General features: G+C 41.0%; 1 protein-coding gene across 4 annotated transcripts in view; it reads left to right on the forward strand.

Moving 5' to 3' along the window:
- Window positions 1-21644, forward strand: part of MYO1B (myosin IB) — a 180667-nt gene that overhangs the window by 96564 nt on the left and 62459 nt on the right. For all 4 annotated transcript variants that reach the window (XM_027589525.2, XM_035726666.1, XM_035726667.1 and 1 more), the window contains exons 5-7: window positions 7465-7569; window positions 11437-11483; window positions 16548-16611. In XM_027589525.2, the coding sequence (XP_027445326.1) occupies window positions 7465-7569; window positions 11437-11483; window positions 16548-16611 (216 nt within the window). The remainder of the gene's footprint in view (window positions 1-7464; window positions 7570-11436; window positions 11484-16547; window positions 16612-21644) is intronic.

Consider the following 21644-nt stretch of genomic DNA (forward strand, 5'->3'; position numbering starts at 1 on the left):
ATACGTTTGTCTTATTTTTGAGCTACTGTGATTCCTGGATCTTGTGATCTTCAGCTGTCCGTTACCATTAAACCTCCTAGTGCTGGGAGGTGGACATTAGTCTTGAGTGAGAGCTGCTGTTTTAAAATATCCGCTCAACTACATTCTTTGGTAGCTGCTAATAAGCTCTTCCTTTTCATTTACAGATCCCAACAGCATCTCTTACCTCTCTGTCCCCAGGGACATTTAGTGCTTCACTTACTTACTCATCTTTTTCTACTTTTCTTTCACTTTGCAAAGAGTGGTACAAAAATTGCCTCAAAATTTATTATGGTTTTAGTTGTCATTAGACTATCCATCTGAGTAAAGCATAGAATTTATGTGTTGGTTAATGTCTCTGGTTCTTGGAGATTACTTGCAGGAAAATGAAATGATGGAAAATAATACACAGATTGCAGCATGGTAGTGTGAGGAGTTTGGAGATGGGGTTTTGTCAGTTCTCTGGGGAAGAGGGATGCCAGGGCACTTTTGAAATGCCCCATTATCTTGACCACTGAAATTGTTTTTGAGTATACATCGTTATTAAAGATTTTGCTGGTAATTAAATGAAAGAAGAAGAAAACTAACATTTATGGAGGGCCTAGAATATGCTGTAGAGTTTATGCACAGTATCTCTTTTCGGTAAGAATCTTTACTTGATAGCTTATACAGGACTACCCTGCAGTATTAGAGGGCTTATTTTACAAGAAGTAATTAATTTAATGAGGTTGTAAACCCCCTTGGCGGATGATGATGTTATTGGCCTTAAGCAGTGGAGATATTCTTATGCTGCACGGTTATATAATGTGGGCACTCAGGGAGAGGCGTGAACTCTTTGAGTCCTTTGGAGTCCTATTTAATTCATTACTGCTGTGCTAAATAAAAAATTCATCATGCCTCATAAAAGTGCCCAAGTATTTCTAGGCGGTGAACTCAGAATTCACTACTGTGAATACAAATAGTTTGTGGAGAATCATTCAAGCACTGATGGGGGCAGGGGAGGTAGAACTGAAGGAACCACCATAACTACATTGTTTCAAAGACATCAAAATAAATCTGTGGGCCTAAGAAGATGATCCTGACATAAGAAAACAGCATAAATTATTTGGTTTCTCATTTTACAGTTACATCAGTTTCTAGGAGCTCTCCAACCATCTGCTAGGAGAGTTATGAAGCCTGCCTTGCTCATTAAGACCTTTGGTTCTGAACCCCAAATGACCTTGTACGGCTTTACATCTCCTTACAGAGGTGTCCCAGGGAAGCAGAACAGCTAAGCAGACTGAAGCCCAAAATATAGTGAGCTTTTGTTTTGTTTCTTCCCCATGTGAGAAAGGCCTCTCTTGATCCACATGTTTTATATTCATTATCAGAGATCTCGTGGCCAAACTTTCAGAAGCAGAGCAACTTGTATATAGCGTTGTATTTCAGTAAAAACACTGCCCGTCATGACTCCTTTTAGAGTAAAGGCTGTATTTCTCATCATGAGACCCAGGCTTTTTGTACCACGGCTGGAACGGTTTGAGGCCACCTGTCTGATTAGTTTGGATATGCTGCAGCTGGCTTACTGTGCAGCCTTGCACACTCGTGGCTGCTGAAAAGGGTGTTCCTCTATGTTGCAGAATCTTTCATTGTACACAGAGGTGGCCTCATTGATTGAAGTAGTCTTATTCTTTAGGTCACTGGACCGTGAGACCTATGTAAGCTCAGCCCCTAGAAAAACTTGGATTTTTTTTCTTTTTTTAGATTTTATTTATTTATTTGGGGGGAGGAGCACAAGCACAGGGAGGGACAGAGGGAGAGGGAAGAAGCCGACTCCTGCTGAGCAGGGAGCCCAATGCGGGGCTCGATCCCAGGACCCTGGATCGTGACCTGAGCCGAAGGCAGACGCTTAACCAACTGAGCCACCCAGGCGCCCAGAAAAACTTGGATATTTTAACCAAGGAGATAGAGAAGTATAGAAGCAGATAAATATATCAGTATACGTGTGTGTGGAAATGTGTGGCCCTGTTTGCTGTATGACATATATGTGTGTTATGTGATATATGATCTATACGTGACATGCATGGTGTTGCATGTACTATGAGTGCATACACGGATCCTGTTAACTCCTGGATAAATTTATGAGAAGTTCTGTGAAGAAAACTCGAATAAGCCTTGCTTGTATCCCTACATTTTTGGTTTTTTTTCTTCCTGATACTGTGATTGAATCCATGGGAGCCTGCTCAGTTAACATGCACAGGTTTTGTAATTTTAGCAGCAAGATTCCCATCGTGCTGTCCTCAGGAGCGCAGATGTCTTTCACTGAAATGTTTGTTTTTCCTTTCTCATTCACCTACTGCTACTTTGCAGTGCTTTCTTTCATAAAAAAATATTATTGCGTAATTATATGATTATGTAATAATTGCGTAATAACAGATGATATATATTGTTCACAATCTTTTACAAGGTACCAGAGAATGCAGAGTTAAATTAGTTCTCATTTTTTCCTTATCATAAATGCCCAGAATCTATCTTCTGTAACCCCTTTCCTCTTTGTTAAAATGAATTCTGATCCAGATATTCTGATTTAGAAGTATTTTGTGACAGACCATTTGCCCATTAGTGCAGAATATCTGTTCAACCCTAGATGTCCTTCCATTTTCTGGTGAGAAGAGACTTTACTTCGAAGACTTAATATTTTGTTTGTCTGACTGTTGATGAATTTTAGGATTCAAGTTACATTCAAACATATATATGTACATAAATTTACATATGTGACGTATCTACGAGAGAAAATGATGAACTAAGAATTGATTCTAGGCAAATGCTGTTATGTTTTGCCCGTTTTAAATGCCAGTGTTTTTAGGTCTAAAATAGCTGTGCTTTTCAGAGTTTTGAGTACACATTAAGAGTACACCTTTTTGTCTCAAGTAGAATCATTTTCTATTTTTACCATGTACATGAAAGACATTGTCATTGAAGAGTGTGATTACTGGATTAAAGTATCCAGTCTGTTCAAGAGTGTTGTTTGGAAAATGCTTATAATTGTATACCGTGATTGCCAAGGTCATGTTTACTTGGTTTCTGTAACAATCAACATAATCTAAAAACTGGACTTTGAGTTATGGAAGATGATAATTCTTGATTCTTAGAAATATATTTCATTCATAGAGGTTATTACATGAAGTTTTGATTTGGATAAATGTCTAAGTACTTGAATAAAGATACAAATTTATTTGAACTTTAGCACAGAAGGGCCAAAAGGAAATGAAGCAGAAAGCTTCATGAGATAACTATTATTTCCTGTTTCCAGCATGGTGAAATATTACAAGAACAGTCTTCTAAACTATATTGGACCTTGCAACATATCCTTACTGTTCTACTTATTTCTCTGAAGTAGTGAGTATCTCATGAGCTGCTTAAGTTAAAGATCAAGTATTATGTCAAGGAAAAATATAAGAGTTGTCTCTTTTAGATAATGAGACTGTTTAAAGAAAACTGCTCTTAATCCCGGCTTCCAAAAATGAATTATCAAAATGAATCCAGGATTAGATTTCCTGAAGATAGTGAAGAATTGAATGTACAAACTTTTTAACAATTTAGGAGTAAGTATCCTTGAACTATATTTAAAAATTATATTTGAATTACTTAAATAGATTTTAAGGTTAATAAAAGTCATTCCTAATTTCAATTAAGTTAACTCATCTTTCTATTTCAATAGATATTGCGGGTTTATATGCAGTTTAACAGCCAGATGTAAGTTCAGTCCAAATTCCAAAAGATCTGCTCCTTGTACCATTTTTTAAACACATTTGACCCTGAGAAAACTTGATTCTTTTCATACCGGCCATTAAAAAGTCTCTGAGAGGCCCAATCAAGAGCCACCAGAGAATCTTGATTCTTGGTTGATTCCTGCCCCCCAGCCCCACCCCAGCATTTTGTCCCTAAGAGTCCATCCTGGTCCAGACTGGATTTCCAGAGAACTCGGTGTGGTCATGTATCTGAACTTGAGGTTTGGCTACAGTGAGGTCCATAATCACTGGAATAAGCAAAACAGCCTGACCTGGACCTTTAATATTTATTGGCAGTTTACCTGAAAGGAAACTTACCTTTTCATCTAAAATGTGTGTGTGTGTGCGTGTGTGTGTGCGCGCGCGCGCGCGCGTGTGCATGTGTGTGTATTTGTCACTATCTGAGACCGTTATTGTGCCTCTAAATGCTTTCAGGCTTGTCATAGTATAATGGGTAGAAAGATAGGCCAGAAATTCTTGTTAGGGATATAATAACATATGTGGGCCGAGGCGAGGATGGGGAGCGAAGGTACCAATGAGAAAGTGGAGTGATGAGAAAGCAGGCCTGGAGGTGAGTTGCTTCAGAGGCCAGACTGCTGAGTTGGGATGTGTGGGTAACTCAGGAGAGGTGGCCCAGAGTTGGAGACCAGACAGCACAGGATGTCAGGAATTTCCTGGGAGGGCAGCCTCGCCTGAACTTGAAAGCCATAGAGCCCAGAAGAAGAGTTCCAGCTCGGACCTATGGGTAGAGGGAATTGTGGCACCGGGAAGTCAAATGACCTGTGATAGCATATAAACTCTTTGTCCGTATATAGTTCACCAGCTTTTAGATACTGAAACCCTGAGAACAGTGGGAGATGTAGTTCAGAAACTTTACACAGTGGAAGGTGTGTGAAGGGACAGTGCCCTTTGGAGGAAGAGAATCACAGAGGTGAGAAGATTGGCATTTCTCAGTTGCAGCCCCTAAAAGGAGACAATAGAAATCAGCCATCACAGGACCACCAGAGAACCTGTGTGGACCCATTTTCATTACCCAGAAAGCACGCTGGAGGAAGACTTAACCGCAAGCATTGCAGAAATAGCCAGTCTCCCACCTCATTTCTCAGGGTTCCATGAGATTGTTTGCCTTCCCTATACCCTATTTGCTCCTACCTCAAGCCTAGAGAACTTTGTGTGACCTGATATAGATTCTTGGTGCTCAGTGGCTTATTTGTCAATGCTTTTGGGGTGCTCCAAAGCCCTAAAGCAAGCGCCAGGCAGTGTGCCCAAGGTGAATTCCGGTTGTTCATTTATTACGTCTTCGTGGTGGGCAGTGGGACTGGAAGCCACCTGTAGGTCTCTGTATGAGAAATGGCAGTGTTGAGATCTGCCCCCTTATACCTGTGGGCAGAGGCATCATCACTCAGATCTGAGGAGAAGGCTTCCTGCTCTCAGACGGTGGCACCCGTGCACAGACTTCAACTTCTGATGAGTCTCCTTACCTCGACCCCCCAAATGAAGGTGTGTGTTGAATTCTGCCGACAGTTAATAGTTGAGCCCTTCCCTGGTTATGGAAAATCAGAATGAGGACAGCTCAGTGAGAAACAGATTCCATGACAAACCAGTCTGGGAAGCGTAGCAGTCTCGAGCCTTTTCCAGAATTCCACCATGCATGTGATCCTCCAGGAAGCCCTTTAAAAAGAAACCTACTTCACTTCATCTAATTCGTTTAACTTTGGACATCATTTTCCCTGAATATCTATTAATATTCCTTGGAAGGCACTATTCAAAAGATCAGGTCCTAAGAGGCAGATGCTGAGAGAGGACACAGGCTGATAGACACCAAAGGATAAAACCACCAAAAACAAATCTTGCCCACCTTTGAGCTAAGAATTCTTTATGTGCTTCAGGTGGCCAGCTTCTTTTAGCAGCTTACCTTTCAGAGTTACTGGTGAAACCTTTGAAAACAACTGTGCCCTGGGCGCCTGGGTGGCTCGGTCGTTAAGCGTCTGCCTTCGGCTCAGGTCATGGTCCCAGGGTCCTGGGATCGAGCCCCGCATCGGGCTCCCTGCTCGGCGGGGAGCCTGCTTCTCCCTCTCCCGCTCCCCCTGCTTGGGTTCCTGCTCTTGCTATCTCTCTCTCTCTCTGTCAGATAAATAAAATCTTTAATAATAATAATAATAATAATAAAAACCTGTGCCCTATAAAAACTAGCTTTCTTGTTACCAAATCCTTACATTAGTGGCTTAGTTTTTTAATTGAGTTGAAGAGTAACTAATTTAGTCTAGTTGTGAGCAAACTAGTTTGATTTAGAAAATATTTTTGAGGAGGACAGTTCTTTTAAACTTTAAAAATACTTTTGTAAAGCTACCCAGGTTACCAGGTTATTTTTGCCTTGAATTATCTGTGTATAATATTGTAATTATGTGTGAATGATTGCTTTAAGAAGATAGTTCTCCTGACATGTTGTTGGCTATATTACTCAGCAAATTTTTTTTCATCCTGGTGATAATCTTTAAGCACAATTCCTATTATATCTGAACTAAGGACATGTCATTGAAAAGAAAGCACAAATATTTTTTTTAATTTTTAATTTTTTTTGTTTTTATTTAAATTCCAGTTAACACACAGTATAATATTAGTTTGTATAGAATTTAGTGATTCAGCACTTAGATACAATACCTGGTACTCGTTATAACCAGTACACTCCTTAATCCCTATCACCCATTTAACCCATCCCCAACCCCCGTGCCCTCTGGTGACCATCAGTTTGTTCTCTATAGTTAAAGAGTCTGGGGCGCCTGGGTGGCTCAGTCATTAAGTGTCTGCCTTCGGCTCAGGTCATGATCCCAGGGTCCTGGGATCGAGCCCCGCATCGGGCTCCCTCGGGTTCCCTCAGCGGGAAACCTCCTTCTCCCTCTCCCACTCCCCTGCTTGTGTTCCCTCTCTCATGGTCTCTCTCTGTCAAATAAATAAATAAAATCTTTAAAAAAAGAGTCTGTTTCTTGGTTTGCCTCTGTATTTTTCCCTCCTATGATCATTTGTTTTGTTTCTTAGATTCAGCGTACAAGTAAAATCATACAGTATTTGTCTTTCCCTGACTGACTTATTTCACTCAACATAATACTCTCTAGCTCCAGCCATGTCGTTGCAAAATGGCAAGATTTGATTCTTTTTGATGGCTGAGTAATATTCCATTGGATATATTTACCACATCTTCTTTATCCATTCATCTGTCAGTGGACACTTGGGCTCTTTCCATAGTTTGGCTCTTTTGATAATGATGCTGTAAACATCGAGGCGCAGGTGCCCCTTCAGTTCAGTATTTCTGTATCCTTTGGGAAATACCTAGTTGTGCAATTGCTGGATCGTAAGGTAGTTCTATTTTTAACTTTTTGAGGAACCTCTGTACTGTTTTCCAGAGTGGCTACACCAATTTGCATTCCCAGCGACAGTGTAGGAGGGTTCCCCTTTCTGCACATCCTCGCCAACACCTGTTGTTCCCTGTGTTGTTAATTTTAGCCATTCTGACTGGTGGAACGCACACATATTTTAAAAGATTTCCAAAACATTTCTTAGTCCCAGGTATAAAGGCATTTGAAAACATTAATGGATCTCCTACACCCTATTTCCTTCCTCTAAAATTTGTTTCCAGATTTCTGCTTAATTTACTGATAGGATTTGTTTTCATCCACAGAGGCCAGCAAGCTTGTCATGTCGTATGTAGCAGCCGTTTGTGGAAAAGGAGCAGAAGTGAACCAAGTCAAAGAACAGCTTTTACAGTCCAACCCAGTCCTGGAAGGTAGGATTTCCTGTGTACATCGGGTCAGTGTGACTCGTACAGTGGATCCACTTTGCAGGGCTCTTCAGGTACCTGGTGGGCTGGCAGGGGAGCTGGGGGGGAGACAGGGAAAGAGGAAGGTTCAGGCCTGGACCTGCAGGGCAACTGAGCTGTGTCCTAAGAATTCTTGGCTTCAGGTGCTTAAAGGAGGAAACAGTTTACTCATCCAAAAGGAGCTTTCCCACTTACATTCATTTTTTCCTCCTCCCAATTTTTATTTGAATCACTTCAATTTTGCCTAAAAATAGTCACCTGATATTTGCATTTGACTTGATGGCTAGGAAAAACTTGGTGAAAAAGGGCCCACATGAGTGCAGTGCTATTTTATCATTTGGGGTAACACCTGTGGCTGCTTATTTCTGTTGTCAGAAAGGCCGTGCCAGAGAAACATCTAAAGGACAGTTTTTTCAGGATCACAGAAAGCCTACACCTGACTCTGGAGTTCAGATTCTGTGGTTGGCCATCTGTGTTAGTTAGCTCGGGCTGCTCTAACAAAATACCATAGGCTGGGTGGCTTAAACCACAGAAATTTGTTTTCTTACACTTCTAGAAGCTCAGAAGTCCTAGATGAAGGTGCTGGCACTGTAGGCCTCTTGGCTTGCTGGTAGCCACCATCTTGCTGTGGGATCACATGATCTCCTCTTTGTGTGTGGTGGCTGGGGGCAGGAACCCTGGTTGGCTCATGACCTCGTAGAACCCTAATTACTTCCCAAAGGCCCCAGCTCTAAACACAATCACATTGGGGTTAGGACTTCAACATAAAAATTGGTGGGGGACACATACATGGAGTCCATGCTACCATCAGAAAAAGCCATAGGTGAGTCCCCCTAATACCATGGAGGTTGGCATAAACCATAGGCATAAACCATTCTTTGCTTTGGAAACAGTAAATCAGTCTTTCCCTATTGATGGCAAGCCCTTAATTTTGCTTTATATTGTAGGCCTGTCTTTATTGTCACTCATATAGTTGTTGGGATAGAGTAGTGTTTCTCAACTTCATTTTGGACTGGATAAATCTCTGCTATGGAGTGCTGTCCTGTGCATTCATTGTAAGATGTTTAGCCGCATCCCTGGCCTCTACCCACTAGGTGCCAGAGGCACCCCTGGCCCCAGTTGTTAGCACTGAAAATGTCTCTGGACACTGCCAAATGTCAAGGGTCAAAACCAGTCCTGATCAGAGTCTTTGGTCTAGAAGAGTAGTTTGGTTTCACTCTTTGTTCAGAGTCATGGAGGGTCAAGATTTAACGTGGATTAAAGCAGAGCTGCTTTGGGGTGAGTAAGATGCCCCCCAGTGTGGAGGGACAGAGCCCTGCCTGTTTTCTTTGTTACCTAGACCAGCTCCTCCTTCTGCCTCTTCACCCCCCAGATAGTGAGATAAGACTAGTGAAAATACTTTAAGTTGTGAAAAGCAAAGCCTGAAACATCTATTCCGGTGTTACCAATCTTTTGTTCCCTTTGGGACCTTAACGAATAAGGAAGCTATTACGGAAAGTGCTGTATCTTCATTTTATTGTTCCAGTATTTGACTTTTTGTTTACTTTCCCGTTTGCTTTTAAGTTAGGGTGCTGTACGTGTATTTCTGTATATGGTTATTTTAAGAATGCTGTGATCTAAAGGAGAAGCACTGTGGAATGCTATAGCTTGCATCTGTGATGAGAATCTGGCCCTTTATTTGATGGTATTTGGAACTAGGCCCCAGTGCAGGAAATGGAAGAAATGTCTGCTGTGGGCATGTATTATCTTTTATTGGAATGCTTTACTTTTTAACTGGAACTGCTACTGTAAATGAACATTTAGCACAATGAACTTAAAAAAACAATTGAGGAATGTGTCTCAAGTGTTCTATAATGAAACACTTGTTTTTGATTCTGTGGCTAACAATAAAAGACTTTAGTGTTTAGAGCTGTGTGTGCAACTCAGATTTGTTTGATGAAAAGATGGTTTATGGCGTGCAAATGGCACCCTGAATAAAGTTTTTTTGAAGCAATTCTTTCACTTGCCCTTGACCTTCAAGCCACAATAAACTGTCCTTTATGCATCAGCATCTCAAGCTGGACTTTGGGGCTATGCAAGTTAGTTAACTTGGCCCCCCTACATGTTCACGTGAACCCACTGGGAAGACTAGCCTGTTAAAACAAGAGAAATGTCGTGGTCTTCATGACCACTGGGGTAACACTCAGCATTTTCAGGGTTGCATTTATTAAAGCTTCTTAGCTGGTGGTGGACATGGATAATGAAGTGATCCTCTTCAGTAAGCATCCTTTTTTGAGTATTTCCTGTGTGCAGGTTTCCCCACTCAGTAGAGCCTCTCAGCTGATTTTCTATTATTTGGCATCAGGGACCTACCAAACTATACCCCTCCCAACCTTAATCGCTGATACAAAGAACTTTCCCTGTGTTGACTTTGTAAATTTCTACTGAACTGAGCTGGAACCAACTATTTTTAAAAAATCAAAAACACAAAAAAAGCCAGCAAACGTGAAATATAACACATCGGGTTTGGCTACTGTATATCCAAGTGAACTTCGACAGAAACCCATAGTCGCGTCTTGGTCACGCGACTGCTTTCAAAACTTGGATCAGCTTTTAGCCCTTCGTAACCATTTGAACTCCTGTTACTCTAATCTTCCCTCTGTTTAATGAAGTTATGGAGGCTTTCAGGGGTTTGATGCCTGGCTTCTTAATCTCAAGATTCATTTTTCTGGTTGCCACATTACTGAGTACTCTTCAGTCCTTGTTAGCTGCGGCGGCGGGCCCAGGGATCCTAGTAACGGGTGGGTGGGGTGGGGAGTATTGGGAGAAATGCAGAATTTCATGACCATCCCAGACCCATTGAACAAGATCCTTAGGTGACTGGTTTGCACGTTGAGGTTAGAGGTACACTGCTGGGCTTCTTCCAAAGCAATCAAACAGGGATCTGTCTGCTTATATGCCTTATATTTATTCAGCTTAATTCTCTGCTACCGTGGCCCGGATTAATTTGCCCCTCCTTTGTGCACAAGCTTGGTGAAACAGACCTTTTTCTTTATGACGCCATGAACTACCTATATTGAACAGGAGCATTCTGTGCCTGGGGTGACATCAACCTGTGGTTCTTAGGTGCCCTTGTTTTCTTAAAAGGGACTCCTGTGGGAGCCTGGGCTCCTCACAGCAGCTAAGTTTGGAATAAACTTGGATTCTGCATTATGGACCCATTTGGTTTTCTTTCTTTTCTGGGAAGTTTCACTTAGGTCTGATGGGTATGAACTAAAGAAACTGTGTAGTATTTTTAGCCTATTGGAGATGATGTTAGTTTCCAAATCTCTTTACTCTTTCTGTATTTCACAGTTACATATGTAATCACATTTTAGAAGCTTTATTTTAAAATTAATTAAATAATTTAAAGTTTCTTGTGCCTTTTTCCATCTGGAAACCTCATCAAGTTCCATGAAGCCTTTGATAATACTAAGTAGTCAGTCATCTCTGAAATAATCTTATTTACACTGAAGATAATGGTGGAGAATACAAACCTTGCTTGCTATCCACTCAACTGACTACTTTTAAAACAGTAAAAGGTTATTTAATTAGACAAGATTCCATTTATAGTAATATTTGAAAAAAGTCCATGAGTCATAGGAATGACTCTCCTTTTCTATGAACTTGTCATAAGACATGGAAGCTTTCTTAAGACTTGTGTTATGTTTCTATGGGAAGCTGGGACAGAAATGTCATTGCTGCCAGTTGTATTTTCTAGGACTTATAGCTATCAGATATTCCATTTGCTTTAAATTTCTGCTTGAAATTATTTTTCTGTCAATTTTACCCATGCATCTGTTTCTTTCTTACTAGCTTTTGGAAATGCCAAGACTGTAAGGAATGACAACTCCTCTAGATTTGTAAGTATTTGTATAAGCATAAGTGTTAACACTAATATTTAGCTCATGTATGTTTAAACAACCAGTAGATGTTTAGTATTTCTTAATATACACATTTGAAAAATAAGAACACCCCTGCTGTTGAGACACAGAAAGTTCTCTAAGGACTACTTTTTGCTTTCTGGGATTTTTCTTTTTAATTCTTTTTGGAGTGACAGCCAGACTTTCATAGTTTCTTGTCATCTTTCAGAATTCCATGGGCAATTGAAATGAGGCTCTTTAGAAGAACTCTTTACTTCTCTGAGTTTTGGCATTTAGAAATCACAATTAAGAATCAGATTAAGTAGAAGGAAGGATAAACTGGGTGTCAAATTTGTGTACTCTACAGATTTTGTCCTTTATTCAGTGGGACGAGGAAGGATGGAAGGGTACACTGAAACTTTACAGAGGTGAGGCCATTAGATTTGATAGCTCTTGACAGGGGGTAGGCAGCTAATTGATGTTTCGAGTTTGGTTGAGTTGGAAAATGCTGAGTGCGGGAAGACACACCTTCCTGGTCTCCTCTCCCGGCTCTCCCCAGCATGCACTGCCCTCAGCAGCCCGCCGGGGTCTCTCCCGCTGAGCACTCGCTGTCCTGCTTTGGTCTTTATGGAGACATGGACATTGCCTGGTGGTGGCTGGGGGACGTGCGTTGAGTGTGATGGTGACATTTTGAAATTGGCCCCTTTTTTTCTATAGTTTAACCAATCTTATAAATTTTATAATAAAAAGTCATTTACTTTATAAGCTCTTCTTCTCATATACCTTACTTGGGACCACTTTGGGTGATTTTTATGCTTCTCTGCCAGGGACCCTTCCTGCCCTTTCTCCCCATCACTTCTTTTAGTCTCTCTTTTTGCTTTTTTTCTCATTAGAGTTATCCAGTGCTTAAGGCAAGACAGTGACCTCAGGTAGTGGTAGTTTTGGTAGCTTGGAAAGTGGGGGGCTGAGGTTCCTAATTCCAGGGCTGTAAATTTTTTCCATTGGATTAGCCCCTTACGTGGTTATAGCTGATTTGAGCCATGCCTTTTCCTGTTGCGGTAACATGGCTAATCTCATTATATAAATAGACTTAGAAGCAAGGTATGGGCAGATAGAAGTAATTCTAAGAGATCAAGCTCCTTTATGAAGACATTTTTTTTTTTTGCTCTTTGCAAATGATACACATACACTTTTAAAAAATGTCTAAATACATTTAGTCTATAGACTACAAAAATGCAGAAAACCATATTGCCTAAAGAGTCATTACTACTTTGTGATGTTTGAAATCTAACAAAAGACCTGGCAGGTGATTTGGCTTAATAAGTAACTTCTGAGAAATCCTATTATAACATGGGTATTAGGATACGAGATTAATACTTGATTATAGACTAAATCATTTCATACCCAGTTTTTAGTAATTTCTCTGCTTGGTAGTCTGTGACTTGATCAGTAATATACTCAAATCCACGTTATAATTTGACAGGACTCTGCTATATTTACAGTCACTACTGTATATAAAAGTGGTTTATGTATTAAACATTTGCACTCCGGGGAAACTGCATTTCCTTTGTGTTTGATGAACTTCTTGATCTCTTCACTGAGCAGTGTGGTAGGCAGTGGTGTGGTGGTGTAGTTACGCATGCTCATTGCCGCTGACATCAGACCAGTGTTCTCAGAGAGGTACCTCACATTGCTTTCTACCCCCCAAGTACCTCTAGTTTGACACATTGAACTTCTATTAAGGAAGTGACCCCACTGTTTTTGAAAAGAGACATTTAAGGCTTTGGAAGTCACTATTCTCGACCAAGGGATTCAGGGGAGGGAAGAAGAGTAATAGTGGAGCATCTACCATCTGCAGAGAGCCAAGCTAGGAGAGAAAGCATAGGGTCCAGAAAATTCCGTTACCAAACCTTTCATTCAGTAAGAATAAAAAAAAAAACCAAACCATACAATGTATTCATTTGTCTGAAACCTCTGGTTTTTGGTTTTGTTTTTGTTTTTTTTAAACAGTTAATTAAGCATGGGTCTCCCTGCATCTCCTCTTGCAGCCTACAGACCTTTCGCTACTGCCATCCACAGTGATCTTTACAGACTTAAAAGTCTCATTGCTGCTCTTCTGAAAGCCCTCGGTGGCTCGTCCTTGCACCTGGAGTGCAGTACAGGCTCCTCCCAGAGCTTCCCACGCCAGCCTGCCTGAGCTGCGGGCCGGCTCTGCCCCTCCCCGTCCTTGCATGCCCCGCCTTGGCAACACAGGCCTTTGTGACAGTCAGGAGCACTGAGCGCCTTCTTGCCGTAGATCTTTGTAGTTGCTGGTCCTTCCGCATGATGTGCTCTGCGTCCAGATAGCTGCATGGCCGCCGTCTTGCATCATTTAGGTCTCACCTCAAACGTTACTTCCATGATCCTCTTCTAGACTCTGACTTCATGGTGCTTTTAATTTTTTCAGGCACTCGTTAATCTCTGGAACGATTATATTCACTTTCTCTGTTTCTCTCTGATCTTGGACCTTAGAGAGGAGGAGCCATGGGAGCAAGTAGCTCAGCCTTCTTATGTCATATAACGGTGCCTGGTGTCATAGTAGATACTCAGAAAACATTGATGAATGAATATTTTTCAGAAGCTTATAGATGAGTCAGAAGAAATGGACATGTCTAAAAGTAATTATAACACAACACATAAAATAATAAGTTCCCCATGAGTGAGTTCCAAAAATAGCTTTATGGAAATTCCGAATACAGAAGCTGGAGGAGTCTGGGGCAGGGGGCAGTTCTGAGGGGGCCTGTAAGATTGAAATGTGCCAAAGTAGAGTAGAAAGCCAGGAGAGCTGGTATGGGGAAGCCGAGGAGAGAGACCAGAGTGGACCTGCCCTGGTCCGTGTCAGTGGCGGGACAAGTGGATCTGTGAAGGGAGCCGTGGGCCAAAGGCCTGGAAAGGTGGGTCAGGGGCCTCCCTTGGAGGGCTTCGAGTATCAGGTTCAGCGTCTTGGGCTTTATTTTCTAGGCAGTGGTCTTCTCCGAGAAGACTCATGACAAGCTCGTGGGAAGAATGCCATTCCAAGATCATCGGAATCCTCAGTGCTGTCCTTTCGTTTGTCCCTGCTCAGCTTCCTTTCCCACTCTGCACGGGGTTTACCGTGCTCGGCAGAGCCCCTATCCTTTACTCTCAGCTGACGACAGGAGGCTTACTTCGTGGAAACATTGTCATCAGCACGTTGCTCCTCCTCCTCCTCCACATCCTCAGCTTTGGGGCCTCACCTGTTCCTGAATCTGTAGAGACACCCTCCTGTCACACTGGGAGGGTCTCAACTCCCATCTTTTGCTAATCCCTCCGCCTGTGCTCTGGATCTGGCCCAGGAAGCACTTTCCATCAAAATCACCTCCTCTTATGGGTCAGCCTCTGACTCCCCTGTGAAGTTACTCTTTCTCCCCTCCTAAGCACAGCTATCTGCTCGTTTGCCTGGACTTTCTAATCACTGCCCTCCTCCTGTCTTAACCTCCTGCGTCCAGCCGGGATCTGTCATGGTGACTCTCTGGGGAGCTCTCAGCTCTGCTTTACTCTGCCTGATTTTGCTCACTCCTGCTTAAAGCCATCACCATTTCTCCCGTGACTCCTGCCACCTCCTGTCAGCTGTGTCTGGTTTTGCTCCTTTCCAGTCCATCCCAGGTTATCTAGGGTGATCTTGTAAATAGGCAAGTCTGATCATGGCTTCCTTGTTTAGAAATCTTTAATGACAGAACTTTGCTGTCAGGAAAGTATCTCGATGCCAGGAGGTGTGCCAGCTTCCCTCACCAGCCTCATGGATACCTATTCTTACGGCCCTCCTTGCTGCCTGACTTAACCCTGATACTTCACGTTTGAGTTACGGTGGACCTCAGCCTTTGTCTCCTACTCTTTGTGCATAGCACCCTGCCTCACTGTAGGATCTGTCTCCATACACAGTAACGTCCTGGTTATCTGGCTCAATTCCCTTCAGGCTGGAAGTTCCTTGAGGGCAGGTACTATGCCTTGTTTTCCCTTGTGCCTACTTTAAGTATCTAAGAAATGCTTGGTAGACATTTGCTTAATGAATAAGAGAATACTTTTGAAAAGGACAGGTGACCCTTGACAATGAAGAAAAGAGAGGCAAGAGAGCATGGATAAGCTAATTGAAGGTCATAGACCTCATTGTTGACTGAGTGCCATGTAATCATGTTTCTGACCCCCTACTATTATTTTGAAAATAGAAGGTGTTAAAGTAGTCATTCTTTGGGAGACTTATTTACAAGCCATCTATGTGATTATTACTAAAGTAGAACATGAAACAAAAGCAAAGACCACTTATTAGACCAACACATCCTTTTCCAAATAAAAACCAGCTGTCAGGGTTATTCTGTTATGCTCGTTACTCTTTAACTAGACAGTTATAGACCAGTTCTTTCAAAATCACAGTATAAAACTCCATGTGTGTTTCTGTGTGTTTAAGACACCATCTATAAAATGTAATAGGAACCTGGGATATATGTATTGCTGTATAATCTAGATCAAAAGCCAAAGAGAGTAATAAAGGTCAGTCTTTGATTCCAGATTGGTCACAATGTATAATCATGCATTTGATTTGAGTAGATATAAAAACAGAACTTTATGTGTTCCATTTTATCCACTGTCCAGTATAGTTGGAGTTTCTAGCCATGACTTAAAACACATTTTGCTTATAAAAATGAAATAATTTATATTCCCAACTAGTGCATATACAAGGAATACTTACTTTTCCCAGTATTTATTCTTGAATTGAATACGCACACACTCTTGAGACATTTGAAACACGTATCTGAAATGAAAAAGTCACATGCTGGCTAAGAAGATCTATTCCTAAATCAGCAACGTGATATGTTAGCTTTGAGCTAATGTGGTATTTAGTATGAATTATTTATGGAAGCATATTGTTTTGCCTCATGGTTACATAAATTGTGTGTTAATAACACTTAAGCAAATGTGTAAAGGGCTTAGCGTGCTATTCTCTAAGAAGATACGCTGACTGAATATTTTGAGGTAATCTTGAAAACTCACAAAGTCTTTCTTTGGCAGGGCAAATATATGGATATTGAATTTGATTTTAAAGGCGATCCCCTGGGAGGAGTGATAAGTAACTGTGAGTATTTTCCTTGAATCCTTTTAAAGAAGTTCAGAATAGCAAAACATATATTAGAAGATTTTGGATACTTGAGTCTTTAAGAGATAGGCATGAGACTATAATTTCTTTTCCTTAGACAGTGCGTTTCAGACTATGTGTTAGACTGTAGTGTGAGCATGCATGTAAGCTGGTGGAGGGACAGAGGGAGAGGGAGAGAGAATCTCAAGCAGGCTCCTTGCTGAGCACAGAGCCCGACGGAGGGCTCTACCTCGTGACTGTGAGATCATGACCTGAGCTGAAATCAAGAGTCGGACGCTTAACCAACTGAGCCATCCAGGAGCCCCTCCTAAATCTTTTTTAAGGATCTCTTAAAGTCTTTACTGTTGAAAATCTTTAAAATTTTGCTAGACAAATAAGAATTAGTCCAACTGTATTTTATGTTCTATAGGTTTTTAAGTCAATTCATTAATAAAGGATCCTCTGGTGGTTATTTTCTTTAACAAAATTATTTTATGATTAAAAATAAAATATAAATAGTTGATTTTAATAACTTTTTAGTAACTTTTTGGGTAACATTTACTCAATAAAATGAGTAGACTTGTACTTCACATTTTATTGTGGGAAATTTTGCTTGTCTTTGTGTATTTACATCATTGAAATGTGATAAACCTGGTAGGTAGAAATACAGATTTCTTAGCCTCCTTAAGTTGTGATTGGTGATTATGGAAATGAAATGTTCTTGTCAAAGGTAAAAAAAATGAACAGTGTCTGGTGAGTCTGCTGAACAGCCCCAAGTCCAGAGTTTTCTAAAGTGGGCGTGATGGTATTTGTAAATATGGCTCTGTCACCAGTACTTTCCACCTGCATTATGTGCAGCCCGCCCTGAAGTTCTGCTCATGCTGATTTTGTAGTTGATTTGTTTGGAAGATCGAAGATGACACCTTAGGGTTTGTGCAGTTCCTCCTGGAACCACAGCCTGGTTATCCGGTTGAATTCTCCTGTGATTTTTGAGGCCACACCACGGAACCTCCCATCACTGCTGGCCTCCTCACCACCCAGTGGTGCTGTCGGGATTGGAAAAAAAATCTAAGTTTGCACTAGAAAAAAAGTAATAAATTGGCTCAGGTATCCAAAGCAATGCTCATTAGATTTGTTATAGTGGTGGTATTTCTTCTTCAAATGAAATTTCATGCTGAACCCCAAATAAGAAATAGAGAAAACAAGATCTGACCTGGTTGAAGAGAAGAAGAGTAGCCAGAACCCCTTGGCCCCCAGGTGGCCCCTGAGATCTTTGCTGATGAACTCTAGAACCAGAGGACTGCCATTTGAAATCAGTGTTTTAAGTGATTTGAGGAGAGTATGCAGCTGATTTTTTTTTTTTTTAAGTTTTTTAAACACGATTCATAGAGAAACCTAGGGCTAGAGTTTCCTCATCTTTGAAACAATGGGATTGAACTGGATGAACTCTTTGGTTCTTCCTGTTTCCACTCTTCTGTAGTTCTTAAATAGTTCAATATTCCATCTTAGTTCCCACATTGTGTGCCATGCATTGGGACTAGCCATATTTGTAAAAATATATAATTATTCAAGAAGCATTTGAAGAGAAAGCTTTACTACGAAATGAAATTGGCTGGGATAGTGCTACTTAGGTTATATGTCAAATATGGAAGCAAAAGTACTCCTGCAAACCGTATATGATATAACCAAAAACACTTGAGGACCACCCCACCAAGCTTCCTGCATGGTGTTGTGAGGGAAAAGGTGGGCCTCAGTTTTAAGACCACCATTTTAAGGAAGGATTAACTTTTATTCTGAAAGATACTCGTAAGTCGTTAACACAACTTTTTACAAGATGGATTAGTTCTCATTATTAATACAGTATTTTTTAAATGAGGGTAATGCATCTAAACATTGTGGAATGATTGAATTATAATTGCTTTTGAGGACTCTAGGAAAATATTTAAGAATTACTTTCTTGTAAGTATTAGAAAATAACTTGGGTTTTACATTTTGAAGTTTAAGTTCCAAGTAGAAATGTCTTCCTGCCCCCTAACTAGTTCTTTCAGTATCCATGGAGAATAAATATTAAACACTCAGTTCTTTTCCAGTTAAGATTAATATAACATCATGAATGGATTTCATACGGTGTTTGTTACCATTCGTTCCCACAATGAAATTATATGGAAATCTGTGGTAGTGGGAACACCCTGTATTTTAGAGTACCCTTTGCTTTGGGAAGGAAAGGAGTACGTTTGCGGTAAGAGCAGGAAATTTCACCCTGTGTAGATACAGGACTGACTCATAGGTGGTCAGTGGGAGTTGCTGTGCACTGGCTTCAGGGGTGTAGAGCAATGGGCAAACCCACTCTTGTTCTCTCCAAGCTGCCAAAAGTCAGCTTCTTGGAGTCTAGAAAAGAAGAAAGGACATGCCATTTTGTGGGAAGTGTGTTTTGTCTTGATTTCCAGCAGCCGTGTAGTAACAGCGTAAGTCGTTGTCCGTTGTACTGATCACCTGGAAGAAGACACACAATCACTCAAGCCAGCTGGGTTCCCAGGGAGTTTAAGAGAAAGCCCAGTAACTTTCTTTTTCTAAAAGAGGTGTGCTCGAAAACAAGTCTTGAATTCATCTACCGTGTATTCCTGGAGTTGGTATCATTCGGCCCGGGGTGTTGCAAAAATAGAAAATGACACAGGTGCTGCAGCACAGAAGATAAAATGTGGAAGCACATCTATCACGTCTTGGCTTCTGTGAGATAATATTGCTGCTACTTTGTTAATGCTTCTAAGTCTCATAAGATGTATGCATTTGTATTTGAGGATTCAGGGCCTAGTGTTATGAACTAGAAACCTTGGACACCTGTTGCTTTAATTAGTAGTCGTAGGCACTTTCTTACAGCTGTGGCACGTGATGGCAGTTTTCACTGCGGAGAAAATGTGGTACAAGTCTCTGGGGATTTTATCTCCTAAAAGGAGAACAGCACAGAGGCAGATATGCTGTGAAAAAGCCTTATGATTTCAGGTGGCATATATACCTGTCCTTACAGGTTAAGGCAGGAGGTATGGCTTTCCTGTTCATGGTACGGTATCAAGAACCTAGTGTTATACCTGATACACAGTAGGTGCTCAGTAAATGCTGAGGTGAGGATAGAATTGGTTATATATAGGCAGGCCCTCCCTTTCCCTGCTCCATTATTTGGGGCAAACCTATGATGTTACTTATGCAACTCTTCTCATGTGGTTTTTAATGTCTAAGCAAGACAGCAAGTGACTCATTTTTCTGTGCCTCCATTTTTTCATCTTTGAAATGGGATAATAATATTACTGATCTTATAGGGTTATGAAAAGGTGTAAATTATTTGTTAACATCTAAAGTGCATGGAATGGTGCCTGGCACCCAGTATACATTGAATAAATGTTTGCTTTTTTTCATTATTATATACTTAACGTGTTTATGGTTTCTAGCCCCTCGCCAAATATATGTCCTATAAGGACAGAGATTTAGTTTGTGTGGTTCATTGCTGAATGACAGCAACAAAAACAGTCTGATACCTGAAATATATTTCTTGAATTAATTAATAACTACACAAGTACACAATGAGTAAGTGACATAACTGTGACATAGAAAACTTTATTGAGAAATAAGACTCCTGCTTTATTGGATAATTTTATCTGAGTATTTAAAACAATTTTTTATTGAGGTGTAATTGATGTACAACATTATGTGAGTTTCAGGTGTACAACATCATGATTTCATATCTGTATACATTGCAAGATGATCACCACAGTAAGTCTAGTTACCATCCATCACCGTACATAGTTACAAAAACTTTTTTTTTCTTGTGATGAGAACTTTTAAGGTCTGCTCTCTTAGCAACTTTCAATATGCAGCAGAGTATTATTAACTATAGTTGATATGCTGTACGGTACATAAATAAGCATGACTTATTTATTTTATATGTCTGAATATTCTATGCTAATCATTTTTAAATGCTTTTTCTAAATCCCAGAAAGGCAGCAGAATTATTGGTATTCAAACTTCATCTGTCACTGCCTTCTCTTTTCAGCTTGAAAGAAATAATATCTTGTGAATTATGAAGGAAAGCAAGTGTTGAAATTAGTGTATGGTCCACCTATTAATACAGCCCAGTAAACCACCCCAAACTTAGTAGGGTAAAACAGTGGCCCTCTTATATGCTGTTGGATGCTGTGCATCAAGAATTCAGATGGGGCACAGCAGGGAAGACATATGGTTGGGGGTGACTTGGATGAGTGAATGCTGGAATCTTCTGGAAGCTTTATCATATGTCACATGTCAGGCTCCTGGGCTAGGATGATTCAAAGTGTGTGCTGAGTTGGGACTATTGACTAGAGGGCCTCATGTGGTTTGGGCTTCTCACAGATGGCTAGGACCTGAGGGAGAGTGTTGGAACAGGAAACATCCTGATAGAGAACCAAGAGGAAGCCTGCAGTAGCCTGGGAGATCAGACAGTGTCACTTCTGCGGAGCTCTATGAAGTCAAAGTCGGCACAAGCTCGCCCAGAGTGGGGGGTGGGGCATGAAGATTCCACCTCTCAGTGGGAAGAGTGTCAAATAATTTGTGACCATTTTAAACAGCCTCAATCTGATGGATTGTTTTCAGAAATGGTCACAATAATTTCTCCCCTTGTGTCTACACCCTTGGGTAGTCCTCTCTCTCAATGACTTAGAGTTTGGCCATGGGATTTATTTTGGTCCATTGAACAATTCGTAAACATGGCACAACCAAAGACTTGAAAGTTGGTCATATATTGGAGCATGTCCTCTCATGCTCCTCTTGGGAATGCTCTCCTTACCACCATGTGAATGAACCTGGGCTAGGCTCCTGGATGGTGAGAGACCACATGGAGTGAACCACCAGACGTGAGGGTGAGGGCACCAGCTGCTAGCCGACCGCCAGCCTGTGAGCAAGCCCAGGAGAGATCAGCTGAGCTGGCTCAGACCAGAACTACAAAGCTGATGCTCAGATTCATGAACTGATAAATGGTATTGTTCTAAGCTGCTAAGTGTTGGGAC

Source organism: Zalophus californianus, chromosome 3 (assembly GCF_009762305.2).
Source record: "Zalophus californianus isolate mZalCal1 chromosome 3, mZalCal1.pri.v2, whole genome shotgun sequence".
In the NCBI taxonomy this organism is placed as follows: Eukaryota; Metazoa; Chordata; class Mammalia; order Carnivora; family Otariidae; genus Zalophus; species Zalophus californianus.